The sequence below is a fragment of the Poecilia formosa genome, unplaced genomic scaffold, assembly GCF_000485575.1.
Source record: "Poecilia formosa unplaced genomic scaffold, Poecilia_formosa-5.1.2 Scaffold84, whole genome shotgun sequence".
Taxonomy (NCBI): domain Eukaryota; kingdom Metazoa; phylum Chordata; class Actinopteri; order Cyprinodontiformes; family Poeciliidae; genus Poecilia; species Poecilia formosa.
The window spans coordinates 1,771,843-1,794,929 of NW_006800023.1; the positions used below are offsets into that span (position 1 = coordinate 1,771,843).

Genomic DNA, 23,087 nt, shown 5'->3' on the forward strand with positions numbered 1-23,087 from the left:
CAAGACACAATGAATGAAATGTGGAGTAAAGGGCTGTAAATGCTGAGTACAAAGAACAATATTATCAGAATAACTCAAATGCAAATTAATTTTCTAAAGTAGGAAGATAAAATAAAGACATGCTTGTAATATTTTAACCTGCATTGATACTAAAATCACTCATTTTAGGAGCTGGACAATACCCTCCGTAATATTCAGGACTGAATACCAATCATAAGTTAATTTTGAATGAGATTTTCTTTGCCAAAAATACTAAAGGATTTTCAGAAACAAATAATTGCCAACTGTTTTTCTTGTCTCCTGCTGGCTCCCTGCAGAGAAACTTCTATCACACCACAGGAGTCCCAGACACAACAACTCCGCTCTGCTTCCACCAAAGTCACCTTTCCCTGATTGGCTTGTAGGACAAGAAGAGAAGCAAAGACAAAAAGAAAGAGAAGAAAAGGAGTCCTAAATGTGGCAACAAAAAAAATGTTTAAGTTGTTACTCTGTGCATGTACATATGTTTATTAACATTGATGATTTACAGAAAATTGAACAACTGTGAATAGAATACTTTTGTTAGTAGACCATTTAAAGTATCATATCTTAGTTATTTTTAAAAAAAAAAAATCTAATTACTCTCTTTAATTTTAAAATGTTTCTTGTCCTGCAACATTTATAGAGAAATGCAGGATGAAGTGATCTAAATACTTAAGCTCCGCAAAATATTTCTACATTTATAGCTACAGTTGTGGTCAGAGGTTCATCTATTTTCATGAATAGATGAAAATATTAAATTTTGGTTTTAATTTTCCTACTCGAGTCAGTCTTTTTTCAGGGTGAAAAAACTGTGACACAATTCTATGAATAAGACTCACAAGTGTGGATTTATTGTGGATTTTCTCTTGTTATATACTGCATAAAATTATGCATGGTCTTTAGTATACACATGAATTTTATAGCGGTGCAACGATTGCAGTTTTTTGGCCGATCTTTTAAAAAGCCTAACCTGCCAATTCCGATTTTGTCTGAGATGTTCCTTGGTATAACAAGAAAGTTGCTGAATTGGTAACACGTGACTTTTGTTAACTGTAAACCTTCAAACATGACCTGATGGGCCGGTCAAACCTCTGTCACTGCAGAGCAGAAGAGGACAGTGTTTGGTGTTTAGATCCTTGTCAAGTTAGTTAAGATAGGTCATAAGATTGATTGATTGATTGATTGATTGATTGATTGATTGGATAAAATCGGCTTCACATGTAAAAATTGACCAATCACCAATCTCCCAAAATTAAGGAAAATGGCTGGTCAACAAATTGGTGCACCTCTAGTATTTTTGACTAAAAGTTCAATAGAGAACAGAAATTAAGTCAAAAATGAACAGAAATCCTAAAGCGCTAAGCTAAATATTAGCTCTGCTAGTAGTGGATTAGCAGAAGTGTACCCACCTACATCAGTTTCAGTTTATTTTTGTAATATCCATAAGATGTCTAACTTACTGAAAATGTCTAAATGCATATTTTTCTTCTAAAAAAATATATAGTTTTGAAAAGTCTCAAGATTTTGTGCCTCAGGGACTAAATCAAGAGAGATGAGGTTAGAGGCAGTAGGAGCGAAAGATGAATGCACCTTGCTCTTTGTGTTGGTTTGAAATGTGGTTGTTGTTGAAGCTAAACAGACTAAAGAAGCAAGAAAAATAGAAATAAAGAAAGGCAGGAGAATGAAAGTGTGTCTGCTGCTCCTCCTGATGGACCCAGCCAAGCCATTCATTACTCCCCGAACGCCATCCAGTGTCAGTTATATTACCACAAAGCCGTCCCTGACTGACGGCCATGAGTGGGGGGAGAAAAATGGCAGCAAAATACTGCTGGATGCCCTGCGAGAAAACAAGGGAGGGGCTGTTGATGGATGGGTGTGTTTGACCCAGGCGGGTTTCTTCCAGATGAGACAGGGAGTCAGCTGAGCCTTTGGCCCTATGCTTACAGCATGCCAGCCTTGTCAGCATAAGAGGCATCAAGCTGAGTTGCCCCGTTGGCGCCTCCGTCACTTGTGTCAAAACAGACGCTCTCCATATTCAACAGATGAAACTCGATGGGATGAGAATACAGAAGCTTCACTGGGTTTATGACGGCCCTGATGTCAGGGAGAGGGCAAATATCCTCCCCTCTCTCAAGCATCCCAACAACAATGGCTGCAGGACACATACCTGGGCACATTTTCTTAAATATGATATCAGTTTGGCTAAAATACAATCCAGAAAAGTATTTTGCGGCTTTTTCCTCAATGTCTCATTTCTCATATTTCACCTCCTTTTTCCTCCTGTTATCTTCTGTGTCTGTGACTGTGACAACTAATTGGATTTCCCATGATGCTCAGACTGTAACGAGAGCAAAATGTTCAATTTAGTGGCACAAATGAAATAAATTACAGTGCCCTGCAAAATCCCTCACACTTTCATTTTTTCACAATGCAGCCCTTAACTTTCATACAGAGCCATTAAAAGAATGATTGTAGATTTAACATATTTTGGAGCAGAAAAGTAAAATTTATCTATTAAAGGGAAGGAAACTTTCCCAAACAGTTTGGCCTTATGTGAAAAAGTGATTGATCCTAACGCCAAACCACTGATTGTGCCACCCTTTGTAACAAAATTGTTGTCAAAATGAGAAATTAATGATAATTCCTGTTTTACATTGCTTTATGTAGAGGATTGTTGGTCCACTCTTCTTTGCAGAATTATTTTAATTCAGTCACATTGGAGGGTTTGTGAGTATAACTGGCATGTTTAAAGTCATTCTACAGAATCCCAGGTTGATTTTTTATTTTTTATTTATTTATTTATTTATTTTTTTTGCTGTAGCTTTATTACAGCTTTATAATGAATGTAAATACAATATATCCATACAGCCCATTGTCTTTACACGCTTATCCTTGCAGAATCATGAAGCACTGGTGGAGTAATTGGGCCAGTCCATCGACAAAAATATATACTATGCAATGGGTTAAATAAGTATTAAATACACAGTCAATTTTTAAAGTTTTTCCACTTACAATAAAAGGAGATGGTCATTGTCGGTACACCTCAACCTTGTGAGATAAAATCTTCTTTACCTGTAATTATTGTACCAAAGGTTCCTATTCTAAATATTTACATTTTTCTTATGTGTCCAATACTTATTTTATGCAATAAATAAATTATTAAAACATCTTACGGCGAGATTTTCCATATATTTAATGTTTTTGTTGATCGCCCCCGTTTGAACACGTGACGTAAATTATTCCGACGTCAGCCGGTTGACGATTGCGGAAGCGGGTCTTAGCTTTAGCCTGCTACCTTGGAACCAAAACAGATGAAATGTTTCCGTGCTAAGTCGCTGCGTAGTCGATCGTAATCTTAGATATTGATTGAAGTTCCCCTTGTCAGACACCTGCTATCCGCCTTTGTGACACAGGAGAGAGGAGAAGCTAAAGAGCCGCCTGAAATGGAGGTAAATATTCAGTATCGAGCAGTTAGCTTTAGCTAACCTGACAAGTTGATGTGGAGCATCTTGAAGTTACAGACACCAGAGCTCAGAGCCGTTTTCGTTGATACAGTTTTCTGAAATAAAAAGCTAACTTGGAAGAAAAAATATTTACAAGTTTTATGCAAAAAGTAAACATTATTGTCAGGCTTTGGTTGACATAAACGTGTTTTTTTTTCTCCTGATGAACCCAACGGTTTTTAATCTAATAATGGTACTTCTTTTACTTTTCTCTAAAAAGGATCCCGGTGGTTCTGCAGCTGAGGCTGGGACTCCATCCCAACCTGGTGCTCCCAAGTCAAAGGTACCTCACAACTTTGTGTCTTTAATTAATCTGGACCTTTCTTTCTCATACATACTTTAGTGTGAAAATCATTGGTCTTATCTAAAGACATGATTGTTTATAAAACCATTAGAGGAAATGTGATGACAGAATTACTTTTTTTTTGGCTTTATTTTCATTTACAATTTAGCTGTTGGGAAATATTTCAGATTCCAGCAATCAGCACATTTTGAATATTAATAATCTGAGCAAAAAGAACTTGCAAACTGCAAAATGAAGGTTTTTAATTGATATTTTTTTTATTAAAATATAAATAACAAATGCCTGTCATGAGCTGTATTATTACTCCTGCAGTAATGTTTCTGAAATTATTGATTTGACAATAATATCATGTCATACATTTTTGTTTAAATTTTTAGAGAATGCCGTGATAATCTAGAAGAAAAATTGGAAAATCTTACTGTTAGGCCAAATGAAAGGGAGTGTGCTTGTATTGTGGATCACCGTGTTAATAATTTAATTTTGTTGATGATTTGGGCAGCCCATCCCTGTAGAGTGTTAGTTTGAAGCAGCTACTTAGAGTTTGTGCTTTTTCTGATTTCCAGTGTAACCCTAGAAAGAGTTTTTGCCAAAACTAATGAGGATCAGAAGCTGAATTACACATTTGTTTTAAAAGTGAAAACTGATCTATGGCTGATGATATGCAGCGACAGTGTTGGGAGGTTTCCTTAGAAGCTAACATGTTGGTGCATAAAACCTACATGTGGAAAGATTATGTTAAAACAGCCCTAAAGTTTGATTGTTTCATAAGATTAGTTTTTCTCTTTCTTTTCTTCCCGCTGTCTGCACAGCTGGATACGCTGTCCAAAGATGACCTCATCAAATATGCCAAAAAACAGATTGCCGCCATGCAAAAGATGAAGGCCAAATGCACAGGTAGATAATAAAGTCACGACTGGTGAGTCTTCTCTGGCTGTGAATTTGTGACATTACTTTATTTGTTTTCCCAGATTTGGAAAAAGAAGTTGAGTCCCTTAAACAACAATCCAAAAGTACTGACAAAAGTCCAGAGGATGCCTTGTTGATACAGGTTTGTATATCTCCAGATCTGTTGTAAAAGTAAATATGTTTGCATTTTGTAATTTTATTATGTTTGCTGTTTCAGGAGCTGACTGAAAGGATGGATGTTCTGCTACTGGAGAAAGCTGAAACTCAGCAAAGTCTTGCACTCTCACGCAAAGAGCTAGAGAGAACCAAACAGCAAGCCAAGGTAAAATACCACAAACATAACAATTTTGTGCAATGTTATGTCTGTAAAGAAGTCAGATTGTTTTTTTTTTCTTTTCAGGAGGATCTAGCATTGCTGCAAAGTGAACATGAGCGAGTTATTGAGGTCCACCAACGGAAGATTGAAACATTGGAGTCCAGCATTGAGGAATCCAGAAACCAACACCTGGAAAAAGTGAATCATTTCCAGAAATTACTCCAGGAACAAGAGGAACGAGACAGAGAAAGAGAGAAGGAGCGCAGAGCAGAATACACCAGTGCTCAAGAGAGCGTAGAGGAAGTCAGACGCTCCCTTGAAGCTCAACTGGAAACCCTTCGAGCTGAAATGAAGGCAATCCAAGACAGAAGTTCGGAGGAGGCAGCGCAGCTGGAGGAGAAGTACCAGAAGGAGCTGACGAAGGCCCAGCAGGAGGTGGAGAACCTGAAGGAGGAGCTGGTTCAGAAAACCGTCCAGCATGAGGAGGAGATGAAAGCTCTGGAGGAGGACTGGGAGATCGAGAGGGATCGCCTCATGTTGCTCACCGAGGAGCTGACTGAGCAGCTGGCTTCAAAAGGTACAACAGGAGGAAGGAAGTTACTGTTCTCTGGGTTTGGTTTGATTTATCTGAGGAGAAATGTGCATAAGAACAGCCTTGAAAACTGAATTTACATGTCAGTTAAGCAATGAATTAAATATTATTTTACGTTACAGTTAAAGATTTCAATGTATTTTGTGTGGATTTCATCTCTACAAAAAAAAGTTACCGAATATTTTTGGTCCAGTTTCTAGGGCAAATATTTTAGTACACTTGAAATAAGACAAAACTCAGTTATAAGTAACTTTCCAGCTCGATATAGAAGTTTGTTTTAAGTAAATAATTCCTTAATATCAATTAAAAAAGTGTTAGTAACAAGTAAAATGATCTTCCAGTGGAACAAGACATTTTAACTTAAAATATTGTAAAATGTCTTGTTCTACTGGCAGATTATTTCACTTAGAACTAAAACTTTGTCAACAGTATTAAATAATTATTTACTTAAAATAAGCTCCTATATTTTGCTGAAAAGTTGCTTGTAAATCAATTTGACTTCAAGAGTAATAAGGATTTTGGAGTAGAACTAGACAAAAATACTTGGTAAGATTTTGTTTTTACCGTGATTTGACAGATCAACACAAAGTGATGCATAATTGTGACATGAAAGATCATTTATACATCATTTTTTCAATATTTAGTAGTAGCAGTTTGACCTTATTGAATGTAGTAAAAGAATAAAGTTATATGAAAACAAAATCAATTTAAAACAAAAGCAAACTAAGAACAGTACGAACACATACATATTTTACAGCTAATTGTCTGAAAGGTGTATTCACCCCCTTACTCTGATACTTTTAGTAAAATTTAATGGAACAAATACTTTTAATTGGTCAAAAAAAGAATCAAGTTGTATGAAATGTAATGTCATTATAAATACACCTATTTTATCAAGATCTAAGAGATTTATTAGAGAATATTGGTGATTATATAAAAGATCTTGCAGACCAATGAACAGAGTAAACAGGTAATGGAGAAATGTAAATTAGTTGTAGGTTTAAAAACGATGTCAGAACTGTAAACATACAAAACGTGGCCAACTGAATTAACAGGTCAGGCAAGAAAAACGTTATTGACAGAAGCTGGTGTCAGCAAACATGTTCATGAAACTGAACTGAACTAAAATATATAAAACACTCTGGTGAAAATCGAACAAGCAACACGCTGACAAATTCTACCACAAAAACACTCAACAGGTCATAAAAAAACATAAATCCTCATATAGCTGTAATTTTTCCACTATAATTTTGCATAATTTTGTATTTAAAATCTTCCCAAAAATACGTTGAAGTTTGTGTTTCGATCAATCCTGTCACAATAAGCAATGAATTAATTAACCGCACAATGTTATTATGATTAATATTTTTTTAAAGGGCAGTTTTGTTTAAATAGACATCATGATCCATTTTATTTATTATTGTAGATTTATTTTTTTATTATTTTATTCTGTTTTATTTGTTATTGTTTTTGGTTGTTGTGTTCTAAAATGTCTTTCTGTTCCAGTTTGGAGCGTTTTGTATAAAATTAGTGTCTATTCATCTATCAGAGGTCAAATTTGCATTATGATGCAATTGTCATTAGTTGAAAATGGTGTCAAAATAACCATAATATAATTTCTGTGACAATTTATCATCCAGCAAACTGTTACTGTGACGGGTCTAGGTACGATTCACTGTGTTATAACGACTTATTTATAACTTTAGCAGCATGTTGAGGCGACGTTGTTCTGTTTTTTACAGACAGCTACCTGCAGGACGTTCAGGAGGAAGACGAAGACCCCAGCCGTGGCGCCGGGATCGCCAAAATGCTGGAGCTGTCCGGGTGCAAGCAAGCTGAACCGCAGAGCGGCGGCGAGGAGGGCGAGCTCGGCAGACTGAGGACGGCGCTGGACGACGTTCAGTCCCAGAACACCATGCTGCAGGACGAGCTCACGCTGCTCAGCAACGTGAAGGCGGAGCTTGAAGCAGAGCTAGAGCGGGTCAAGGAGGATTTCCAGGTGGAAAAAGAAGAGCTCGAGTTCAAAATAAACGAGCTGCAGATGAATAAAGACAGTCCGACCACTGAACACGAGCTGAAGCTTCAGCCTGAGCAGCAAGAAGTTAAAACTCCTGCCGAGATGCCGAGCAGCGACCTGAATCTGAACGAGGAGCTGACAGCCCGATGTGAGGCCTTAACCAGAGAACGCAACGACGCCATGGCCGAGTGCCAGCAGATGAGAGACATACTTCAAAGTGTGGAGACAGAGCTGGGGGAGAAGACCAAAGATTTTGTCCAGCAGTACAACACCATGAAGGAAAAGGGCGCAGAAACGGTGCGAGACCTTCAGGAAAAGATCGAACAGCTCAGCCAACAGAGAGACGAGCTGCGGGTGAGGATGACTGAAATCACAGAGGAGAAAAACTCTCTGATGAAGAATATCCAAGACCTTCAGCAAAATTATGCAGCTGAAAGCCAGAAACCTTCCGCTTCCGCAGAAGAAGAAGAAACCTCTTTAAAACAGGCTGTGAAGGAGCTGACTATGCAGAACGAGGAGATCTTCTCACAGCTGAAGATGAAGGAGAACACGATTCAAGATCTGAAAGAAATGGCCGCCATTTTGACTGAAGAGCGGGACAAAGCGCAGCACCTGCTGACGCTGAAAGAAGATGAAGTGCAAAGTTTGAATGACGCCAAAACGAAAGAAATCGAGTCGTTGTTGGAAGAGAAAGAGAGGGAAATACTTTTACTCAGAGATGACAACAACAAGCAGGTGGAAAGCTTGAGGATGCAAACAGACAGCGAGGTGAAGCATCTGAAGGAGGAAAAGGAAAAGATGGAAGAAAATCTGAAGGAGAAGACGCGGATTTATGAGGAGACGGTTTCCGGTTTGGAGCTGAGAGTCAAAGAGCTTTCCACGGAGAGGGATGATCTCCATCAGAAACAGGAGCAGGCTTTGTTGGAGCTGTCCAAGCTTCAGGAAGACGGGAAGCTAATGGCATCCAAGATGGCTGACCTGGAGGCTCACATGGCGCAGAGGGAATCTGAAAAGCAACAACTAGAGGAGAAGGTGAAGTCCCTAACAGAGGAGGTGGAGAAATCTGGTGCTTCCATGAGGCTGCTGGAGGAAAATCAATCTGAAGTCCTCACAAAGTCAACAGAGGAGCTGGAAGATCTCCAGACGCGAGTCGAAGAGCTCGAAAACGAGAGAAACCTCTTAAAGAGAAGACTTGAAGAGATGGAGGCCGAGAAAAGAGAGGAAGAGATGGAGACAAACTTCCAGGCTCACATCACAGACCTGGAAAAGGAGCGAAACATGTTGAGGTCAAACCTGGAGGACGTAGTGAGGGATGTAGAGGGGCTGCAGAGGGATCTCCAAGACATGAAGTCGGTTAATGAGAAGCTTAGCGACGAGAACCAGAAACTCCTGAGCCAAGCTTCCCTGGCTCAAGAAGAGAGGGACGAGTGGGAAATGAAGCTCGGAGAGAAGGACGCTCTGGTTTCACAGCTGAGGAACGAAATATCGGCTCTGCAGGTGGGTCAGACGTCTGGTCACATCACGTTTAGGACAGGGTTTCTCAAAATGAGGGGCGCGGCCCTCTGGGGAACCGACAAAGGATGCTTAAAGTTGGAGGAAAAAACAAACTAAACTAAAAAAAATAAATCTAATAAAATTTTTTAAATCAAACGTAATCTGTTTTTCAGTCATTATTAGGAAATATAAGTTAAGATAACTTCTTTATCTTTAGCCTTTTATTTAACCAGGATGAAACTCACTGAAGTGTCTTGATAACAATACATTTAAACAATTATTTACAACAGAAACCCAGTACAATATCAGTAACATTAACACTCCTAAAATCAGTTTAAAAGGCAGAAGGAAACGTCCAGCCGCTCTGCTGTGGAAGAAATTCTGCAATAAAAACACAAGAACTGTGAAGATGAAGTAAAATATTACTCATAATCAAAATAATTGTATCAGATCATCTGTTATTACTTTATTAATCTGATATTCATGTCATAATATATTACCTAATAATAACATTTTGCACCGCAGAACTCATGACCAACTAAAATCCAAAGATATCAGGCAGCATTTATGTTATAGTGAGTAAAATGAGGAAAAACCATCTAAAAGTCACATATTTTGTAGCATTTCATGCTGTTTGTGAGGCCATGGCCTCACAAAGTTTCTTGTTTAGGATCTCCCAAAGTTGTGCTTAAAGGAAATATAAATTGTTGCTATTTTTACCCTCTAATATTTGTATCTTTATTTTTTTGTTCACAGGAATCTAATGTCCAATCTGCTTCCTCTGAGGAAAGTGAAGCCAATGAGACAACCAAGAAATTAGGTGTGATCATGGATCTCATCAGTTTTATTTCACTAAATCAGCAGTCTTCAAAAAGAATAAGTAAACCGTTTTCTTCTTCTCCTTCCCTCAGCTCTCCTAGAGGATAAAATCAAAGAAAAAGACGAGAAGATGAACAAAATCAAGGCAGTAGCAGTGAAAGCCAAGAAGGAACTGGACAACAGCAAGAAGGAGGTAATCGAATACTTTTATCACATCTGAGTCTAGCGGCTCCAAAATAATTGTAACTTAACGCTTTGATTGGGTCTTTGTCTCTTTAAGAAGCTCCTGCTCTTTATGAGACTCCGCTTTCATGTTTTTGGCATTAGAAAACATTTTTTGTTGTTTTTTGTTAATTTTTCAAATGGGGTGCTTTAATTTTAATAAGGCAAACAAGCAAAATCTTTTTGTTTTCAGTTTTGGATGTACAATAATTGACATTCTTTTCCAGTAATTTAAAAAATGTCACTATTCTATTTGTTTAATTATTATTAAAATATTATGTCTTGATTATTGTTGAGTTAGTAGAATATTTTTTAGTTGAATATTTCGTTTTGGTCCCCAGTTCCTGAATCTGTTGTTACTGTTGATTTAATTTTTTATGAGAAAAAGGACTTTGTGGGAGTCGGGCACCAAACTGTCTGGAGCCCAGGGCCCAGCTCCTCCTGCATGTGGCCCTGGATAAAAAAAACAACAACAAAACTTTAAACTGTAGATGAATTAAATCATTCTGACATTTTCTGTAGTTGTTATATAAATAATTGTTCATTGCTAAAAGTATAATTTATTGGACTTCTCTTCAGGTTGTAACTCTGAAGGAGGAAGTTGCGTCACTGAAAGCAGAGCGGGAAAAGATCAACACTTCAATGAAAGATATCATTCATGGAGCAGAAGGATACAAGGTAGGATGCACTGGATTTTATTACAGTCATAGTTTACATGGATTCGGATAAATTAGTACATTAAAGAAACTTAAATTAATGTATCTCTAGTGGAAGGAAGGGGAAACTGTTTGATAATCCCTCTTTAGTAAATAGTGTTTTACTTGATAATGTAATGAACTAAAGAAAAGTTTCCAAAGTTATTCATAACATTTGAAGGTTTTCACATCTTGTCATGTTACAACCACAAACACCAGTGGTTTTTGGGATTCTGCCTTTGCATCTTTTTGTACCGTTAAGTGTATTGTTCTTTCAGCAAATGGCTTTTTTTTGTCTGCATACTCTAGTTAACGATTAGTCCTTTACAAAATTAGTTGACGAGTAATTCAATAATTGAGAAAAAGATATGAAAATTATTGTATGTTCATTACACTCTCCAACCCGTCTCACTGAGTTTGAGGTGTTTAGTAGAAAGTAGTGGAGTAAATTTTAAATCTTTGGATGTGGAAAAACCATAATTCCAGTGAAAGAACACTTTGTTTTGCAAACTCACGCCACACTTTACAAACCTTCTTCCATTTGATCACAGTGCGAATACGCTTAAAATAAAACCTGCAGGTTTGATTAATCATCTCCTTTTTTTTCCTAACAGTTTTTAGCTAATTGGCATAGCATAATTTTGCTCCCAGTGGCCTCCATAAACGCCCTGCAGCTGTGTCTCTATTACAGAGGGAAGCACTCTGTTGTGTCTAATGAGAGTTTTGTCCCATAGCCAAATGTAAATGCAGCTGATATGTGTGTTTTCCTTCACTGAGTTGTTCAACCGACCTCCAGTGATGAATATTGAGGGTGTGTGTGTGTGTGTGTGTGTGTGTGTGTGTGTGTGTGTGTGTTTAGAACCTGCAGATAGATTACGACAGGCAAACAGAGCAACTGGATAAGGAGAGGGAGAAGGTGGAGGCGACCGAGAGACAGATTGCCGAGCTGACCAAGCGACTCAGCAGTGCTGTCACACAGGTAACTGGGATACACACTCAATCACACACACACAACAAACAAAATGCTCCCAGCCTCCTGTAAATCTTAGCAGTGAGACTTTGTCCAGCGAGCATAACTCCACATGATTTACAGAGTCATTTTAGCCAGCTACACGTCTCCCAGATACATCCCACAAATAGACCATCAGATGTGACTGGCTGCGCGAGGGAGAAATTGTTTTTTGAATATATAACTCCTTTCCTTCCCCCTCTAAGCTCGTAACTGTCTGGCAGGTAAATGGAGCGAGGTATAGCCTCCATCTGCTGCGTTTCCTGAGGCTCGGTTTATTCTCAGATGAGCTGGAGGTTCTCAGTGGGATCGCGCACGCTGAAGCTAGTTAGGGATCCCTGCGTTGTTCCCGACGTCTGAGTTTACCCATCATTGGTTCGGTGTTTGGCTGACAGCTGCCTGGAGACGGCTGCAGCCGCCGCGTTGTGTCTGGAGGAAACTCCACAGAGCCGCTCATGTCAGATTCGCCCGGGTGCTTCTTCAGAAACGCCACGTGTGTTTGAGCAGGGTTGATTCTTTTGACTACAAGCACATCTCAACAGTGAATGAAGTTCAGCTCCTCTTTTTAGTCTGTTTCTGTTATAAGAGAAAGTTTATTCTGGCCGCTCAAAAAAAAAAAAAACTAAATTAAGTCATCTTAGATATTGCTTAAGGAAACGAAAATCAAAACTGTCACGGTTTCTTCCTTTTCTGTTCTTATCCAGACCTGGAAAAGGTCAAATTTAAGACTTTATTGTATTTCCAGGCTGTCCAATCAGGAATATGTTCATGATTTAAATCTGAATTTGTGAAATAAAATGACTTCCAGTTATGGTGGTTTTATGTAAATAAAACTAAAAAAAGTATAAAAAAGAGATGGAAATACATATTGTCACATAATCTACATTCATGCATCCATCAATCCTTTTATCCATCCATCCGTCCGTATGTCTGTCCGTCCGTCCATCCATCCATCCATCCATCCATCCATCCATCCATCCATCCATCCATCCATCCATCCAACATTTCTTCCATCCATCCATCCGTCCGTCCATCCATTAGTCGTCTTCTATCCGTCTCCCCATCTTTCTTTTATCCATCTGTCCACCCTGTTAAGGTTCTGTTTCTTGCAGGATCTGTATTTTCTAAATCAATAGAAAATACAGTAAATATACTAATATACACATTAGTATATTTATTATGTAAAAACAACAAAACTTAAAAAGCTGTAAATGATAATACATTGTTTACCAACTCTGATGGCCGACTATTGAGCTTCTTTCAGTACAGAGTGTGGCCCTTTGTGCAGAAGGAGACGCTGAGCAGTGAGAAGGAGGATCTGCAGGCCGGTTTGGAGACCATGAGGAGCGCGGTGAAGCAGCTGGAGGCCAGAAACCAGGAGCTGCAGAAACAGCTGGCCAGCCTGGACAGAGACCTGCTGGCCGAGAGAGCCATGAAGGACCAGAAGCTTAAGGTGGACATGAACACACACAGAAGATTAAAGGGGCTTGATTATGAATCATCCATTCACATAGTGTCATTTTACAGTGCAGTCAAGTCACTATGTTGTTTTTAGTGATGTTAAGTCAAATATGACTTAAAATAAATTTGACTTCATAGTGTGGATTGGGCCTCTGTCTCTTTAAAAGCTCCTGCTCTTTCTGAAACTCCGCCTTCAGGAAGTCATCACAACATCTCTCCTCTATTAACCCTTTAGTAACGTTTTACCAGTGCAGCACTGAGAAGTAGGTCGTTTAATGAGCTCAGCAGCTCCACCAGGTGCTTGCTAATTACGTCTGGCTAGTCTGAAGGAGCAGAGCAGTGGAGTCGTAGGGAATGGCTGCTCTGTGTGGCGGAAGCTTGGAAATTGCAGCTCGTAGGAGGAACTATGCCTTGAAGGCGGAGCTAGTTTCATCCGAGTGTTTTGCACAGCTGAATTGTTGCCATGGAGATTAAAGGATTTGTCAAACATGCATGAAAGAATCAAAGTAACACTCCCAGTTTTGCTTTTGAGGAGGAAATAACATTATAACATGATGTAAAGCTCAAAAAGTTGATTTTACATAATACTGCCCCTTTAATTTGACCAGAAAATCTTTTTTGGAAGTATTGGAAATGTCTGCAAAGTAATCTTGTAAATCAATTACTTAATATCATTAAATCTGATAGAGCAGTGTTATAGTTCACTGACAGGCTCAAAGTAATTGCTTGCCCCTCCAGGACCTGTCATCCGCCACGAAGGAGGTGGAGGAGCTGACAGCGCAGCTCCACAGGCAGCAGCAGCAGTCCCAGCAGACCGCCCAGGAGCTGGAGCTGCTACGCAAGGTACCCAAACACACCAGCGTTTCCCAGACCCACTGTGTCTCTTCGGGTCAACTCGAGCCGGTGATGGCCGGCCTGAAGCCACGGCGGCACGTCACAGAGAACCGGAGCAGCTTTAGCCCACAGCACAACGAGCTGCTGTTACTTTTCCATTAGTGGAGGCCTACATAGTACACTTGAGAGCTGCCTGGAGGTCTGACTTTGTCTTTTGTCCACTTTGTTAATTCAGTCAAAGAAACTGGATTTCTAATGGTGATACAGATTTTTTTTTAAAGAGAAAGGGATGTTGCGTTCTAAAGAGTAGATACATTTATTTTAAAGGATCCTTATAATATCAAAATGTCAGGAATAATTTTGTTTGTTCAAAAAGTGAATGCATGTTAGTCTAATTGCTGAACATTACATTTGTTGAAGATATAAAATAATCATTTTAGTGATCTGCCAATTTTCCCTTGACTGGGGATTCCCCCCCCCCCAATTAATCAAAATCAGAAAACTTCCTCTTTTTGGTCTGTAAACACACCAAAACACATGTTTTTGTAAAAATCTGTTAACGGTAATAGACTAGGCTTCAGACGGAAAAAGATTCTTAGGATTAGGGTTAAGCCAACTGTTGTCCTTACTTTCTTTATAAAAGCATAATATTTTGATTATTCCAGTTATCCTAATGTCATCTGTAACATTTATTTCCTATTTGGAAACATAGACTTAAAGGGGACCTATTATCCAAATTTACATTTTATTCTTCCATTTTGGTCCCAAAAACAGCCAAAGCACTTAAAAATGACCCCCAGCTGTGTTTTAGGAACAAGTTAATGTTTTTTAGTGTCTGGAAAAGGAACCAATTCAAAAACCTCTCAAATATGATGGCCGTTGTGCCTAGCAACCCCAGCCAAGCCCAGCGCATCACCTAACAACCCAAACAAAATTCAATCATGTTTGGTTTTACCACTTTATGTGATGTACAATGACTGCTGGAAAAGACTCATGTTTTGTTGGTTGTGCAGGATGCTCCACTTCTGCTTTTCTAAGAGGTATTGTTGTATAATTGCGCATTTGTTAGCAGCCGTTTTTATGTGCAAGTGTAAACCTTGAGTTGGGGAGCTTGGCCAGCAGCAGTTTATTCGGATTTAAAGTGACAAGAGGCTCTAAAACGACTCATTCTAATAAGAGCTCAAAACAGACAGAACTGACTAAACTAAAATCTTATAATCTAGGAATTATTTTGTCTAACGAACGTGTTTTGTATAGCCCATAGGCCTCAAGATAAATATTTGTCAAATAACCTTAATTTTTATCCACATAATTTTCCCAGATAAAAGTGTTGACTCTCTTCACAGTCATGATGTAGTGTGTTTACTCTACCACTAGGAGGCACAGCAGAGCTCCCTGCTGGACATGGAGATGGCCGACTACGAACGTCTGGTGAAAGAACTCAATGGAAAACTAACAGAGAAAGAGGAGTGTGTGGAGGAACTGAAATTCCAGATTAACACACTGAACCAGACGCAGGAGACCCACAAGCAGGAAATCGGTATGATTCACGTGCTTATTTGTAATTGTTAATGTATTTTGTATTTTATTTTTTGGCCTTAAAAGGTTAAGGCTGTGGCTACTACACACATATTTTTTTTATAATAGCTTTGCGCATTATTCTGATTTTTTGGAGTTTTTATTAACTGTAAGCAGGGCCTGATTTAAAAGGATGTGGGACCCTGGGCTGGAGTTAGTTTAGGTGCCCTATCCGCTAAAGAAAAATTATTCTACTAATGCAAATTACAGTATATTAGTAGGTAATCCTATACATCAGTGGGTATGAACTGATGCATGGTAAGTTTAATATGTCCCCTTGCCAGTAATTCCACGTTTTCCCCCCAAAGAATTTGCTACGACTTTATTTTCTGTATTTTATTTTATGTTCATATAAATCCAAAAATATGCATACAACTCCATTAATATAGGTTTGTTAGCTTTATAGAAATTACAAAATAGGCGTTTGTTAAAAAAATGAACAGAAAACATGTAGTGCCCACATAAAATCTGATTACCCTAAAGTAAACGCCTAAAATTAATTATTATTTGCATAATGAATCTACTTGAGTTTCACTTTTCGAATTGGATTTCTGAAGTAAATAAACTTTTTGATGCTATTCTAATTTGGGCACAGAAATGTCTTTATAAATAGTAAACATACTCAGTAGTAATATTCAGCTTACATGCAACTGTAGTGTGTTTAGATTTGAAATATTTTTTAATTTTATAGCTTAGCACGCTTTCTGTTTTGACTTGCTGTTAATGTCTGCTCTCGTCTCATGTCTCTGCGTGTCTCCAGAGGCTTTGAAGTCTCAGCTGGACCAGGAGGAGGAGAAAACCATGAAGATGAAACAGCTGCTGGTGAAAACCAAGAAAGATTTGGCAGATGCCATGAAACAGGTCTGTGTGTGTTTCTGTTGGCGAATCCCCAAAGATTTCCTGTTACTGTGCAGCACGGACGTCTGATGAATGTAAATAGAGCGATGCGGCCATGTGTAAGCATGGCTGGAGAAGGCCTTGGAAGATGTTGGGAAGAGTTACTAATGTGTCATCTGCGTGTGTTCATGCATGCAGGAAAGCTCCCTCATGATGCAGCAGGCGTCTCTGAAAGGAGAGCTGGAAGCTAACCAGCAGCAGCTAGAAAGCTCCAAGGTAACACAAAAAAAACCCTTTCTGGTAGCGCTGGACAATAAATCAATAACAACATATATTGAGATAAACACGTGATTAATATCAATGGATAATATGTCTGATAGAATATTCAATGTATAGAATATTCACTGTACTCTGATTCAGAACCGCACAGCATTCTGGGGGATGTAGGCAAAGGAAAAGCTTTGACCACTCAACATCTCACGGCTGCACTGCAAAAACACAAAATCTTGCCAAGTATTTTAGTCTAGTTTCTAATGCACTTGAAATAAGACAAAGTAGCTTTTCAGCAAGAAATATAAGCTTGTTTTAAGTCAATAATTCCTGAATATTTTTTAAACAATACTTAATACCTTTTCAGATTATTTCACTTATTACATGGGGAAAACGTCTCGTTACAAGTGAAATGATCTGCCAATGGAATAAGTAGTTTTTATCAATATTAAGGAATTATTGACTTAAAACAAGCTCTTTTGTCTTGCTGAGAAGTTTATCTTATTTCAAGTGTATTCAGATATTTGCACTAGAAACTGGATAAAAAATACTTGGTAAAAATGTTATGTTTTTGCACTGTGGCTATCCAGTGTTGGTGGAAGCAACTAACTCCCTCACTTTTTGGTTACCTAGCAACTCACTCACTTTTTGGTTACCTAGCAACAGCCTGCTGGGTAAATTCTGCAGTAATTATTTGCTTAAAAAGAAACGACAATGGCGTGGAGAGGAAACTGGATAAAACGTGAAATGTTTGGCAGCATTTCACATTATTTAAGTTAAGCCAAGTTTATTTGTGAAGCACATTTCAACAGCAAGGCAGTTCAAAGTGCTTTACATAATAAAAGCACAAAATTTCAAAGTTATAATGAAAACACCATACAGTCAATAATTAATTATATTTTGATGAGTGCCATCACCAAAATCAGACATACCAAATATGTTGTTCAGTTTTTCATTTGTTATGGTTCAACTCTAAACCGGTGGGTTTTTTTGTCTTGATTTAAAGGTTCTGTTTCTGGGGATGCAGATCAGATGTAGGGACTTTAAAACTGGGGGGGATGTGCTCTAAAAAAGCAAAAAACTAATCAATAATCATTGATATCGACTGATATAAAATGCTTATATTGTGATATGTTTTTCAGTCTTATTGTCCAGTCCTACTTTCTGGTTTTCATCTTGATTCAAATGTAAAAAGCAAATCAAGATTTTGTTCCAGCACTTGTACTCTAAAACGTGTGTGTTGTTGACTTCAGATTGAGATGTGTGAGCTGACAGCCGAGCGGCACCGCCTGCAGGAGCAGCTGAAGTCCGCTTTGGAGCAGCAGCAGAAGACCAGCAGCTCCCTGCAGCAGCGCATCCACAGCCTGCAGCAGGACAGAGACACTGCAAAGGTTCTCATCCTTAACTACCTCACTTTTAGCTCTGTTCACAGGTTTAATTCAAGAAGTAATGCTTTCTTCAGCAAGAGCATAACAGTTTTAACAAATGAACTGAGCTCCTGCTCACGAGAAACGATTGATAAATGAGGCTAAAAGTAATGACTCTTTTCATAATTTATCTCTCAATTATTTTTAATTACCTCTATCTACAATGTCAGGCGTGTTTCAGTCAGACATTCATCATGTTTAAATGCTCAGCTGATAGCAGCCTGTTTGTAAGACCCACAATTAGCAATGGAAATAGTTTGAAAGCTAATTTTTACATGGAGTTCTGATGAGTAAATCCATAATTTTCCAGATAGCAATCAATTCCAGTTGGTGGCAGCATATTTTACTGTGTTGATCCCCAAAGGTCTGGGTGGATTGGTTTGTCCCAGCATTGCACATAACAAAAATTAAAAATTAAGTAATAATAATAAATAATAAAACATATCGCTCAGTATATTCCTAAAAATATATTCAGCATTTAAAACTGCAGCTCCAGCTTCATCTTTTAACAGATTCAATTGGGTAACCATCATCCTTTGTAAAAATGAAACACTTTTTTTTGTGTGCATATCTTTACTGAATCTGTTTGTTGGTTTCAGGCTGAGCTTATGGCAACAACAAGCGAGTTTGAGAGCTACAAGGTTCGAGTTCACAACGTGCTCAAGCAGCAGAAGAGTAAAACCAGCGCCCAGCCTGAAGGAGACTCTGGGAAACTAGAGAGGTGAGAGCAAAATGAGGGAAGATGCAATCAGAAAACTGCTTCCTGTTAAATGCCTGTAACATTTAACAGGAAGGTTAAGAAGGATAAACTTCTGCTCAGTGGTTTTAAAATGAAACGGCAGGTCAAACGGTGAGGCACAAGCTTTCATCCTAAATTTGAGGCTGTTTGTATTCATAATAGATGTACATTGTGGGAATAGTTTGAGATTAATCTGTTTGTCGCAATAAATCAATTAATTGCATGATAAGTTAAAACACGCTCAATAATTTCCAGTTGCATGATTTATCGTTTTTCTACTAAAAACTGGATGACAAACTTTTCAGTTTGATGCTCTGGTCTCAACAAATTTTTTTACATAGCCTTCAGAATGCATTTTACTTGTTGTCTCTGTTGTCTCTGTTGTTTTTTTGGGGTATCTAAAATGTCTTCCAGTTCCAGTGTTAAATGTTCACTAGATTTATTATATGTGTGTCCTGGTGGTCTGCAGGGAGCAGTTGTCCTCTCAGGTTGAACAGCTGCGGAGCCGCCTGTCTGAGAGCCAGCAGAGCATCCAGAGCAGCGTCTCCGAGCTGCAGCAGCTCCAGGCTGAGCACGACACTCTGCTGGAGAGGCACAACAAAATCCTGCAGGAAAACATCGCCAAAGAGGCTGAGCTGCGAGAGAGGTGAAATGTTTTGGTTTTTCATTCTACATCTGCTGAGGTTTGTGTGCTCATCAGGTTGACATATTGTCTAATTTTTCCCCTCTCTGTTGTTTGTCTGTACAAAAGTATGCATGCCGTTTCACATTGCAAGCAAAATATTCAATGTATTCTTTAGGGGTTTTATGTTACGGTAGTTTTAAAATCACGATCTGAAACGTGCGGTGTGCACATTCACAACCAAAAACCTTTAGAATCCACCATGTTAGTATATAATTTCAGTATTAAACAATTAAATTCACCCTTCATCGTCCTGAAATGTAAATAACGTGGCTCAACGGCAAAACTACAGAGACTTTCCGATCTACCTGAACAGACAGGAATAATCAAAAAAGCTGCCAAGAGGCCTACGGTAACTCTTGAGGAGCTGCAGAGATTCACAGCTCAGGTGGAAGAATCTGTCAAAGACAACCAGTAGTCCTCAGTGATGTAATAAATCCTGTTTTCCTCAAGCCATATGGAAAACAGGGGTGTCCAAACTTTTTGTACATCGGCCAAAATTGCTGAGTCGAAAGTAGTGGTGGGCCAAAAACCCGAAATAAAGCCAATAAAGTAGTCCCATTTCTTTTTTCTTTTTTTTAATGGATACTTATTGTAGATCCAAAACTTGAAAAGGATTCTTTCAATGGCCATTGTAAATTAAAAGCAAAAAAAAGTTGTAGATTTTTGGCAAAAGTTCTGGAAAAAACTGGGAAAATTTCTGAGTTTGAAAAGTTAAAAATTTGCTAGAAAAAAAATCAGAAATGTTGAGATTAATCTCAGAAATTTTCTGGGCGAAAAATGGCAAAAACCTGGGACTTTTGGAGTTTCGAAAGCTCAACATTTCTGAGTTTTGCTGCAGAAAGGTTGAGAGATTGCTTTCAAAATTTCAGAGTTTTTGTGATGGAAATTTATTCCTCATTTTTTTCCTCTTCTCTGTCTACAGAGGCCCTAATACGTCGCTGTAGTTTTTTTCACTTTTGCTGTATTTAAAGAAAAGCATCTAGTTTTCAGATTCTTTTGGGCTCGATTGAACACATTTATTTTCAGTATTAAGAACTTTTTAAAGAAAAACTCTTTATATATTTAGTCAAGTTTAATAAACTAAAACAAAGCTGATTTGGGTGCATTAGTCGCCTTTTCAGTAAAAGTCTCTGAATAACATGGCTTTACCTTTTGTTTAAAACTTGGTTATAAAAACACAAACATTTTGTGTTGTACTTTACATTTTCTATTGTAAGAAAATTATATCTGTAATAATTTTACCCTTATTACAAATTAAAAGTGTCCATCTGCATCTATCAACCAATTTTGCATCATTTGGCCTCACAAAATCAGTCCAAGGGCCACAAATGGCCCTCGGGCCACACTTTGGACACCCCTGTTGTAGAGAGGAAACCGCAAACATCTGGATGAAGATACTTTTGCCAAATGAAACAAACATTAAATAGGATTTATAGAGAAACACCAATACTTCAAATCACCCTCAGCACAACATTCCCACAGTGAAACATAATGGTGGCAGCATCATGCTGTGGGTTAAGAGTTAAGCTACTTTATGTTGCTCTGTCACATAGAATCCCAATAAAATCCATTCAATGCTTGGAAAGGCAAAGTACAAATGCCTAATCAAACTTGAGGAACTTTCCAGATTCCTAACTTCCTGTTTCCCTCTGACCCGTCCTGCAGGGTTTTGACGTTGCAGACAGAGAACGTGTCGTTAAGGTCAGAGGTGACCCAGGCTCAGGCCGACCTGTCGTCCCAGGTGGAGGCCCAGCGGCAGACCTACAGGGAGCAGCTGAGGAAGCTGCAGGACGACCACAGGGCCACCGTAGAGACGCTGCAGGGTCAGCTGAGCCGCGTCGAGGAGCAGCTCTTTAACCTGCAGAGACAGAACAGTAAGCTCAGCCAAAAGCACCTTAAACAGGCGAAATGTAACAAGTGGGTATCTTACACATGAAATCAGATATTTACATACACTGTAAAACTAAGAAAAATAATTAAAGATTCAGACAGGTGCTTGAAATTCTTGAAAATGCTTGAATTTGAATTGTGTGTTTTCAAGGTTTGGAAAAGGTTTGATATTAAAACTGAATAGTTTTGTTACAAAGTTCAATCTAACATTTGATTAAAAGTTGAAATTTAGAAAACATAATTTACAGTTGAAACCAGACATTTACATACACCTAAAAACTTATCTTCTTTTAGTTAGTGAGAATTAATAAAATTTTACTTCTAGAACATTTTTAAAATATTTCTTTTATTTTACTTTCTTTGAATTCTTTGCCTTTAATTTGCGCAGGAAGATAATTTATCTTCACACAATTTCTTTGGACTATTTCAATGTAATGAATATTTATTATTCCTAATGGCCTACTGACTTATTGATCATCTTATATTTTATACCTTAAACAACGTTATTGAAATTCAGGGATTTTTTTGTTAAATTAGTTTTTATCTCTCGAACCAGTCAGGTGTGTGAGACATTTAAAAACATTTGTTATATTTTAGCTTTACACACAAGACATTAATAAGTCATACATAATATCATATAACAGTGAATTAAAATTGTTCTTTTTTTATTTTCTTTATCTAAAAAGTGTGGTGCTGGAAAAGTTTGAAAACTTTGAAAAATGTTTGAATTTTACTGAAGGAGAACTGTGGAAACCCAGTTTTGTCTTTCACCGGCTGACGTTAAATGAGACAAAACATTTGCTGCTTTAGGATCGCCTAAGGAGATCCTTTGAAGCAGCAAGTGGTGTATAGAGTAGAAGTTTTCTGTCTTGTTTCCTCCTCCGCTTCATGAGAGGAGTGATGGGACACAGAGAGCTCACAGGGGTGAAGATATCGGCGTGTTTATCAGCAGAGCTCATTCATCACATCCCACACAGCTGCCCTCTGCAGTGAAACACCAAATACACACACCAACGACTTGGAAAGGCGAGCGTGTGGATGTGTGCTGCTTCTCTGTCACTTCAACTTGGCCAGGTGTTGGCGAGGCGCCGCGGCTCTGTTCCCGCCTCGCAGTGTGGCAAACAGGCCCCTGTGGCATCTGGAGAGGCTCCTCATTAGTGTCTCATACATAAAAGACCCCCGTTTTTTAGGGCGCGTTTGGCTTATCTCACCACGTATTTCTGAATTTAATTGCATGGATTGAGTCAGCTTGTGTTTGTTTTACTGGTACAATCAAGCAGATTGAATATTTACTGTAATCAAACTGTAAGTCGCATGTACCACACATTAAAATCTATCCATATCTCTCCTTTATTTATTCTGTCTATGAACCAGGTGAAGGCTGCTGATTGGATAATATTTTGCTTCAAACTTGAGTTCTTGTTCCCTCATATATATATCTATATATATCTATATATATATATCTATA

The 23,087-nt window shown here is 38.3% G+C and overlaps 1 protein-coding gene across 1 annotated transcript in view; it reads left to right on the forward strand.

The window, feature by feature from the left end:
* Nucleotides 1–3,265: 3,265 nt before the first annotated feature.
* Nucleotides 3,266–23,087, forward strand: part of gcc2 (GRIP and coiled-coil domain containing 2) — a 26,388-nt gene continuing 6,566 nt past the window's right edge. The window contains exons 1-20 of the mRNA XM_007557155.2: nucleotides 3,266–3,470; nucleotides 3,745–3,807; nucleotides 4,638–4,722; nucleotides 4,797–4,876; nucleotides 4,952–5,056; nucleotides 5,135–5,627; nucleotides 7,385–9,156; nucleotides 9,910–9,973; nucleotides 10,065–10,165; nucleotides 10,774–10,872; nucleotides 11,749–11,868; nucleotides 13,187–13,351; nucleotides 14,098–14,202; nucleotides 15,571–15,733; nucleotides 16,532–16,632; nucleotides 16,807–16,884; nucleotides 18,132–18,269; nucleotides 18,905–19,026; nucleotides 19,514–19,690; nucleotides 21,395–21,603. Of these exons, the coding sequence (XP_007557217.1) occupies nucleotides 3,465–3,470; nucleotides 3,745–3,807; nucleotides 4,638–4,722; nucleotides 4,797–4,876; nucleotides 4,952–5,056; nucleotides 5,135–5,627; nucleotides 7,385–9,156; nucleotides 9,910–9,973; nucleotides 10,065–10,165; nucleotides 10,774–10,872; nucleotides 11,749–11,868; nucleotides 13,187–13,351; nucleotides 14,098–14,202; nucleotides 15,571–15,733; nucleotides 16,532–16,632; nucleotides 16,807–16,884; nucleotides 18,132–18,269; nucleotides 18,905–19,026; nucleotides 19,514–19,690; nucleotides 21,395–21,603 (4,246 nt within the window). The 5' untranslated portion in view covers nucleotides 3,266–3,464. The remainder of the gene's footprint in view (nucleotides 3,471–3,744; nucleotides 3,808–4,637; nucleotides 4,723–4,796; nucleotides 4,877–4,951; nucleotides 5,057–5,134; nucleotides 5,628–7,384; nucleotides 9,157–9,909; nucleotides 9,974–10,064; nucleotides 10,166–10,773; nucleotides 10,873–11,748; nucleotides 11,869–13,186; nucleotides 13,352–14,097; nucleotides 14,203–15,570; nucleotides 15,734–16,531; nucleotides 16,633–16,806; nucleotides 16,885–18,131; nucleotides 18,270–18,904; nucleotides 19,027–19,513; nucleotides 19,691–21,394; nucleotides 21,604–23,087) is intronic.